General features: G+C 48.9%; 1 protein-coding gene across 1 annotated transcript in view; it reads right to left on the bottom strand.

The window, feature by feature from the left end:
* Window positions 1-1,603: 1,603 nt before the first annotated feature.
* erfl3 (Ets2 repressor factor like 3) overlaps window positions 1,604-9,815 on the bottom strand; it is a 42,749-nt gene continuing 34,537 nt past the window's right edge. The window contains exons 3-5 of the mRNA XM_080038954.1: window positions 4,492-4,607; window positions 3,159-4,297; window positions 1,604-2,907 (exon numbers count right to left, since the gene is read on the bottom strand). Of these exons, the coding sequence (XP_079895080.1) occupies window positions 2,182-2,907; window positions 3,159-4,297; window positions 4,492-4,607 (1,981 nt within the window). The 3' untranslated portion in view covers window positions 1,604-2,181. The remainder of the gene's footprint in view (window positions 2,908-3,158; window positions 4,298-4,491; window positions 4,608-9,815) is intronic.

Here is a 9,815-nt window from a genome sequence, read left to right as displayed (position 1 = left end):
CACACACACACACACGCGCACACACACACGCACACACACGCGGCCGGCCTGGAGAGCCGGCCTGGAGAGGTGGCCTGGGGCCAGGACAGCGCAGGCTGGGGAGAACCCCATTGAGCCGAGCTGGACTGTACAGACAGGAAAAGAGCAGAATGCTGTGCTGAAAGGGCAAGCTACTGCAAATGAAGTGAACAGCAGAGTGTACCACACATCTGAATCCTTAGCAGAATCCTTCGAGTCTTGTTATATCTTTATATATATATTTATATATCTTGCTGGTCTTGTTCTGGTAAAGACTGGCCTCTGCCATTTTTCCCTCTGGCTTGTTGGTCTATGAAACAAATGTACAAGAAAAACCCCGGACCCGCACACCTCTCTTCATTCTGCCCACCCACTCTCTGTACCTGAGTGAGTGGCCTGACACTTCTTACTACCCAAAATAATCCCTAAAAAAATCCTGAATCAATGATATTGTTAAAATCCTGTGGCTCTTTTAAAATCTCACTTTTTCATTTTCTTTTTGTAATTTCACTTAAAATATATAAAGATATAGTCTGTGTGTTTGTGTGTGTTATTAGAGCTCAGTTTGCACCTTTATACATGCTATAAAAACAAGGCATAGAGAGGCAGTGTGTGTGTGTGTGTGTGTGTGTCTGAGAGGTCTAAGATGTTCCATGCTCTCTCGTGTGGTTAACTTAACAGGCCGACAGTCTCACACACTCTCAGGACCTGAGCAATGGATCCAGACAGAGAGGAGCATGTTTAAGAGCTAAAGGCAGTGTTGTACATGTGTGTGTGAATGTGTGTGTTTGCTGGTTTAGTTTAACACTGTCTATGGTTGTTAGAGGAGCTTTAGCTGGTGAACTAGGATTCTGTGCTGCTGGGACTTTGGAGACAAAACTATTTTCAGTTTACATGGCATGTTAGGTTGAGGTGAGAAGGCTAGTTAACAGTTAATGGGACCCCAGAAACCCCACCCCAAAGCCTTCCCCTTGTGGTCCCCACAGCAGTCCTTTAGCTGAGATGACGTGCTCCTTCATTCTTCCTTTTTTTCCTCCCGGCATATCTCCCTGGGGTTAAAAAAATGATTTCTGTGAGTGGAGTCATGATCTTTTCCACAGGTGGTCCGCAAAAGAGAAAGAGAGGGGGAGGACAGGAAAGATACAGCGGGAAAGGTTATGCAAAAGTCAAAAGCTGGGAGAGGAACAGTGTGCCAGAGTCAGAGGCTTGTGTCTGTGTTGATGTGTGTGTGTGTGTGTGTGTGTGTGTGTGTGTGTGTGTGTGTGTGTGTGTAGCCTTGCAGTGAACGTTGTCAAGTGCTCATAAGCAACGCTTTCATTGTGAGTCTTCACTGATGGGCTTGTGTGTGTTTGTGTGCATGATTCCAATAAAACATACAGCAATAGGCTTCCCTGAGTGGAGTGGGCCAGGTTTAAGAGTCAGTCAGACAACACCCAACAGCCCCACTCTTGATGATTTTTCAGCGTATGCCCCAACTTCACAAGGGTTTGATGAGTTAAAAGAATGATTAGTCATAGTAGTCCAGTCCCTTCTTTTGCCATCTTTGCCATGTCACTCCAGGGCTGTGGGATTTTTTAGATACAGGCACTTTTTAGAAAAGTAGCAAAGGGGAGGAGAGTGAGCACATATTCATCCTAGGTGTGTTGCTGCATGGGGGGGGGGGGGGGGGGACTTGTAAGGGAGAGTGTGTCCCCTGAGGAAAGGGCTGACTGGCTGCTGATTCTACTGATAGAGCGGGAGCTGTGCTACTGGGCCAGGGCGTCTGGAGCGTCACTGGCCAGCTGGGAGGTGAACCCCTGATTACAGCCCCCTTCACAGTCACTGTGAGTGGTGTGGGAGTCCCGCCTCCCAAAGGATGTGTCCCAGAAGAGAGCCCCGATCCAGACAAGAGGACTTGTGGTGGGGGAGTCAGGCTGTCTCTGAGGTGTTTAAATATTTCTTATATATATATATGTGTGTGTGTGTGTGTGTGTGTGTGTGTGTGTGTGTGTGTGTGTGTGTGTGTGTGTGTGAAGGACTGCGCTCTCAGGTCACTGGAGGTTTTCACAAATGAAGTTGTGGGGACAGGGGATTACAGAGGAACCATTTACATACATCCTGTACCACCTCCAGAGCTGCTTGCTGGAACAGTAGTGTTTGTTTGTTGCTGTAAATCTCTCATCATCAGCAGTCTTTGTTCTCCAGAGACAGCTGTGCGGTGGCGCGATGCAGCTCGGCGCTCACCCTCCGCTGTGTGGCCAGCGGCGTGGCCAGAGAGCCCTCGTATGCCAGCGGGGGAGGACTGTCCCCTTCTCCGCTGCCTGTCCCGTCCTCCTCAGTCTCCATCCGTCCGTTCCTTTGCCTCTCTCTTTCCCTCTCTCTCTCCCTCTCCGCCTCCGGTCGAACTTTCTTGTCGTCCGACTCCTCCTGCGAGGCCTCCATGCGCTGGTCTTCGCTCCAGCGTCTCTTGAAGCGCAGCTTGAGGGGGATGCACTTGGTCTGGTGGCTCTGTCCCGCCGAGCCGCTCTGGGGTGGGGGCGTGTGGCCGTCATTGGCTTCCACGGGTTCAGTCTTGGGGGTGGCGAGCCCTCGATGCGCATTGGAGTGAGTCTGCTGCGAGGTGAAGAAGGGCATGAGGCCGGGCGGAGGAGGAGCGGGGGCTTTGAAGACGTCTTCGTCCAGGTCCTCCAGGTCAGGGTGGGGGGGATGGTGGGAGGCGCTGGCCGAGCCGTTAGCCAGGCGCTGGTGGAGGAGGTGGTGGTGTTGGTGGTGGTGGTTGTGGAGGTGCTGGCTGTGGCCTCTGGAGTAGCGAGAGGAGAAGTGCTCAAACTCTTCATCCCTCTCATCCTCGTCACTGATGTCGGTCACCTCCACCTCTTCCTCTGACTCGATATCAGAGATGGGCTCCACCTGGACAGTCGGATAGAAATGAGAACAGAAACAAAAAGGATGAACACAGCAGTAACCAAATAAATAAATGGAGGAAGTCACTGACAATGAATAAGTATAACATTTTAGTCGTGCAATGTTTTAATAAAACAATTATTCAAAATGTGGACAATGCCTTCTGTTAATAGTGTAGATGTATCATATCGTGTGTGAAACTTTAGAAGATTGCTGCACAGATCGTAATCGGGGAGATTTGGGTCCATGTATCTTACCTTTATCTTAGGAAGTCCTGCGCTGTTTAAGGACTGTGTTGAAGAGGAGGCAGAGATGAGGCCGGAGCCGCTGGCTGAGCTCAGGTCGCTGCCAAATGAGAGCGAGGAGCCCAGGCCGGAGGTAGATGACCCAGAGCCTGAAGACATGGAGCTCTGCCTGAGTTTACCCTGACTCTGACTGTCCCTCTGCTTCCGGCCCAGTGGCGGCGGCTGCAGCTTGAACTTGAAGGGAGACATGTGCGGAGGCTCGTCGCCCAGGTGCAGCGGGTGATGCATGGGGTGAGAGTGTGGGTGAGGGTGAGGATGTGCCGAGTGAGGCGGGTGTGGGTGATGGTGGTGGGCGGAGTGAGCCAGAGGTGCGTGGTGATGCCTCTCCCCTCCCCCTGCCGTCGCTGTTCTCTCCGGGGCTCTCTCGCCCCTCTCTCCGCTCAGACCGGCCTTGTCTGCGGCGGGTCGGTGCGGCTGGGGGATGATGATGTTGGGGTAGTGGAGGAAGGCCCTGGGGCTGAGGCCGTAGTTGTACACCGACTGGGTGTGGGCCTGCAGGTAGCGCTTCATGTCCTCCGGGTTGAAGGAGAAGTGGGAGCCCAGCATGGGCGAGAGGGTTGGGGAGGGAGTGTACGGCAGGTGAGACGTCGGGGTCATGGAGAGCGCCGGGGACAGAGGGGGGGCCAGCAGGCTGGAGCCCCCCGGCCCGGGCAGAGGGGATACGGGGAAGGGAGACAGCTGCTCCTGGTGGAGCCGGTGCCCGCGGGAGCCTGGGTGTCCGGCGGGATTACCTGCTCCTCCATACATGCGGAATAGGGTTTCATGAGACAGACGGGGATGGATCATGCTTCGGTATCCTCCTCCTCCTCCACTACCACCACCAGGGCCCCCTCCTCCACTCACCCCCCTCTCTCCCCTCTCCTCTCCTGCTCCCACGTTGCCCTCCTCGATCTCAGAGTTGACCGAGGTGCCGTCGCTGCAGTCGCTGACCGAGCCGCGCGCCATCCTCCGGGCCACGGAGCTGAACATGCCCCCGGGGCTGCGCAGGTCCTCGTTGGGGGACAGGACATCGGACGGTGTGGAGGGAGGGAAACGGAAGTGAGTGCCGGCGCCGGTGGGCACGGGAGGGGCGCTCTGAGGAACGTTGCTTCCTGGAGACGTCAAGGGGAAGGGAGGGAGGAGGAGAGAAAAAAATAGAGGGTTAGGGAGAATACTGAGAAATAATATAGTGTTCTCCGGCGTAATCCTATGTAATCATGCTATCCTATTGTGGGATTAGGAGATATTTCGACATGCACAGGCACGCACATACAAACACACAGAGCGCCAGACTGTCCAGACTTACCAGTGGAGCCCATGTCGATAAACGGATAGTTGACCAAAACCAGTTTGTTGAAGTTGAACTTGTAGGTGAACCTCTTGCCTTTGGTCTTATGGAGGATCCTCTTGTTGTAGTAGTATCTAGGACAGAGAATAAAGAAGACATGATAGATGAATATGAGGAAATAACGTGTTCATAAACGCATACTGAATGTAAGGAAAAATAGATCTGGGTTAATATCTTATGCAACAATTTAACGGATAACGCCAAGGAAAATAAATACTATCAACACTGAAACGTTCAATTAAAAAAGGAACACTTGTTTTCCAGAAGTCAATGAGACTATGACAGATAAGCCTGCACACTCAAGCACACACTTTAATAAGCATGAGCCTTTCATGTCCCCCCCCCCCACCCCACACCACTAATGATAGATATTACAGAGTGTTGTATGACATTTGCACAAAGCAGACCCAGTAAAGGCAGGATGAGGAGGAGGGGGGGTGGGGGATGAAAAAGAGAGAGAACAGATAGATGAGAAGCAGTGGATGGACTGAGCTGTGGAGCAGCAGTGATACTGCACGGAGGGATAAACAAACAGTTAAGAGATTAGAGGTCAATTTATACAGCTTTAACACTGCGGACAAATGCGGATTGTAATTGGATTGTAATACCAATATGTGTGTGTGTGTGTAGTTGCATGCCTGTTTGACTGAAAAAAGTGCCTTTAAAGTTCAGATTATGTGTCGCACACACAGCATTACATTCTGCTATTCATTTTGCTAGATGGACCCATCTCTTTATGTAACGCCAAAGCAAAGCCACCAATAATTCGGCCCATCTTTATCTGTTTATGTAATGGCCATTCTCTCGTGTTTTTTTCTCTCTCTCTCACATGGCTCCTGCCTACAGTACAAGGCTCCAGTTTTATTAACCTTTGTCCACAGCTACAGCTCTTTATGTAACATCTCTCTGCTTTTTTCCTCAGATGCACATCCACTTTATGTAACCTCTGCATCCCTGTCTGTCTGCCTGCCGTGGCTCGCCGACTAAGGGACACGGCGCAAAAGGAAAGCAGAGATAAAGATCTAGAATAGGGTAAGAAATAAAAAGACTGTGTGTCGGTTCACTGGGGGCAGATAACAAGTTTTGTGTGCCACGCTTTACAAAACGATCACCTATCCATTATCCAATCCCCTCGAACTTTACCTCTGGATTTTCTGAACACAAGATTTAACCAGACTGCACATTTGCTCATCATTATGTCTGCATGCCTGTCTGCTTTTATAGCACTACTGGGCTCTGCTCTTCCTTCCTTCCAGCATGTGTCTGCTGCTGGCACAAGTTAAGTGAAGTGGGCTGACAAAGATTGGGGCTTCAGGGTATGTAGGTAATGCTGAGTTAATCTGAGCCCATTGACTATCATTACACTGAATGGTAGTTATCCAGACGGTGGGGTGGGGTGTGTGTGTGTGTGTGTGTTCGGTGGTAGGGAGGTGTCAACCCCCTCTTATTATGCTTATTACACAGACTGGTTGGGCCGTTTAAAAATAAATAAAATGTTGCTCTGGGAACAGACTGTCACACTTTTTCACTTGTTCTCTTCATCCCTCCTCCTCTTCTCCCTTTATCCGTCTTTTCTCTCATCAATCTACCTCCCCTTATTTCACTCATCCCCCTGAGGCAAGGAAGGAGAGAGAGAGAGAGAGAGAGAGAGAGAGAGAGAGAGAGAGAGAGAGAGAGAGAGAGAGAGAGACACACACACACACACAGGACAGGCCTGCACTGTTGAAAAACATTGTTTACGCCAGGCACAAAGCATGTAATTTCTGCTCTAGGGGAGACACTCACAAGGGCCGGGAAGGAGGTGCTGGGAATCAGTCAGAAGCGAGGGGGACAGATAGAGACAGGCAGGAAGCCCAGCAGAATTAAAAACCACTACAGGACTGTGATCAAATTAGCGGATGATAGGAAAGTCAACAGGCTGTGGTAGGGCCCCCTCCCACCCCCCCATATCGTCTCCAATATAAACTGATTGCAAGGGGAGAAATAAAAACAGACAAAAGTATCTGAGAGTAATTTATTTTGTGTGTCACACAGACCCCCCTAATTAGAGCAAAATTTCACGACACGCGGCACTTTTATCGACTTCTGAAACACGTCACAAAATACATTATGAATGATGTGTGGGTTTATTACGTAAACCCAAACAAAACTAGAAGCATTCTTATGGTTCAGACCCACGGGGAGGGAATACATTGCACGACATCGTCTCCGCCACTTCTCGCCCATCGGTATTATGCTAGTGAGAAAACACTGTGTACATAAGCAACCTGCAATGTTTACCTGCACCTAATTGTAAATGAGGAAACCTCTGAAAGAACAATAAAGTTGAATCAAAACAATTTCAACAAAAAACTAAACATTATGTACTTCATGGTGATAGGATTCATTGAGGACGTTTGTATTAGAGAGCATTAGTTTTAGCCAGAATGGATCTAATGAACTGGCAACTGAGTGTATATTTGGCATTAATGTGGACACATTCCCAAAAGCCAATAATCACTGGACTGACACATCCGTCTGACCCTTGCTCATAGAAGGGGGATAGTAGAGAGGGTGGCCAACTAACATTTTGTGAGTGGTTGGCTGCCCTCACACATGTAGCTCATAGAGTGAAATGCATAGTTGGAAGCGTGCAACAACTTTGCGTAATCCTAGCGGCGGCAACTGAAGCTGGGTTTTCTAGAGCACATGGTCAGCATCCATTCTTCCTGGATGCCCCCTCCTCCTGAGCCGTCATACGGGCAGACGCTCTTTGAAGAGCATTTGAACTCACTTCAAAAGAGAAGAAAGAGATTCTTTGAGTGCCTGTGTTTAGCTGCCCACCGCACACTCACCTTACACACACACACACACACACACACACACACACACACACACACACACACACACACACACACACACACACACACACACACACACACACACACACACACACACACACACACACACACACACACACACACACACACACACACACACACACACACACACACACACACACACACACACACACACACACACACACACACACACACACACACACCTCTGCCATATCCTGACTCTATAACTGCCATCTCATTCAGGCATTATTTAACACATGGGTGCGGAACACGTGTGCCACCACACAGCGTATCATCCAGGAGATGCAGCTTTATCTTGCTCCCTCTTTAACCAAGAGAGTAGATTGAACAATCAATGCAAGTATGGATTTAGGCAAAGCCTTCAGGGAAACAGAGGGGAGGCTTTCTATCAACTAACTTGTTACTGTGTGTGATTCTAGGCCAGGGATTAAGGCTGCGATTACACAGACCTGCTGTGGCCCGAAACAATATGATCAAACAGAGGGAGAGAGACTTGTTGGAGTACAAGAACTTTTTTATAGGCTAACCGATTTATTTCAGTAACACTGTACACACAGACACGCACATGCACACACACATTAATGTCGACACTTAAAATGAAGTGACCTAACCCGCTTCTGTGTTCGTGGACAGGCTGTGCCTTGCCCATTGTTGAGCTGTAAATAGGTGCTGACTGTGACAGGAAGTTGGGATTACAATACTCCCCATGAGCCCCGGGTTTATTTTCTGCCTCTTTCGCCAGCATTGACACACACATCCCAGCTAGACCCTTCTCTATACACATGCACACACACCAGCTGCTCACACGGAGATGTTTGTGTTGCACACGTGAGAATGCTTTGTCTAGAATGAGTCCACTGTCTCAAAAAGGAAATTAATGTATTTGTGCAGGGATGTGGGCTTTGGTTGGCGGGTGTGGGATAAGGCAAAGTATCACATGCTCTGTATATGTGTGTGTGCTGTATGTGTGTGTATGCGGGTGGGGGGGGGGATGTATATGCGTGTTTGTGTGTGAAGAGAAGGATCTGGTCAGGGTCCGATTAGGCCGGTCTCATGCTCTGTGGGTGTAAATATGTACTCGAGCACACTCCAGAGTGTGTGCATTTCGCCCTCATAGAAAATAAAGGCCTCATTCAGTAAGGGACAATGACATAGACACACACAAGGCTCATGTACGCTGCCTGTACACATACATACTGCCAGATAAAGACAATGGAAGGACAATGCACATGAGGATATGTTGAACACAAAGTCAAACAGTGGTACTGTCCCTGGGTGCTCCCTTTGCACGTTCTCCCTGGCCCTGGGTGTTTCCACACAAAGTGCTGCTGTAGAGAGATGCCTTCTGACCCACAAACAGGCCCAGCCAGCTAGGTGAGTAACCCTTTCCTGCATATGCAGCAGGATTTCCTGCAGCATGTTTTGTAGTTGAGTGACGGGATCTAAGAGGCTGTCCGAACAAGTTTTAGTGCACCAGATCAAATAAGGTTTCCATATTTCGGGGCTTTCTTTGAAAGAATGGAACAGTAAAACAATGGCATAATTACACGATCATACACTACAACACTACCATCCATTCACTTAGGGTATTAGATCCATGCTCTCAAAGAGTTTTAGCATTTGATAAAAAAAAAAAAAAAATTGGTACAAAGATCTACAAAATCAAATCACATGAATTCTATATGTGTGCTTATTCAGTGGGCAATTTTCCAGCTGTGGTGGCCCATCACAGTTAAACGAATGTTGGAAATGAACCAAACACTACAAACGTGTGTGTGCAAGCATGCATGCATGGGCAAGAATATGTGTACAATGGAGCATTTGTGTATGTGAATGTGCACATGTGCTGTGTTGTTAATCTTTGCCAGCTGCGCCTGGCAGTCCCCCTGACCTCTGACCACTGTGCAGGGAGCAGCGGGCTGCTGACTGGAGGACAGAGGTGCCTGGAGGTCTCTAGGAGCTGGGACCTCTTAGCGTGATTACACTCATCAAGCCAGCTATCGCCAATGACTGATTGGCAACAGGCTTCATTTCCCCCTACTCTACTTTCTTTGTAGATCAGTACAAGTCTCATTTAGGAAACTAGAATAAGACGGTGGTGCATGGAATCATGGCATTTTTTAATAATGGACAGGATAATGTGCCCATCCTAAGGATATCTCAAGAGATGAATATGCAACTGGGGTTTAAAGACTGTCCATCGTTTCATTCAGAGCTAGCCAAAGATGTGAGATAACACTGACCTTAAAAAAAAGTTTGAGGAATTTCCAAGCACAAGACTAGTATGACTTGAAAAAAGGTGAATCAATGTCAAGCACGTCTACATGCACGCGCACGCACACACACACACACACACACACACACACACACACACACACACACACACACACACACACACACACACACACACACACACACACA

The sequence above is a fragment of the Ammodytes marinus genome (assembly GCF_949987685.1).
Source record: "Ammodytes marinus genome assembly, chromosome: 13".
In the NCBI taxonomy this organism is placed as follows: Eukaryota; Metazoa; Chordata; class Actinopteri; order Uranoscopiformes; family Ammodytidae; genus Ammodytes; species Ammodytes marinus.
This window is presented reverse-complemented; position numbering and strand designations above follow the sequence as displayed.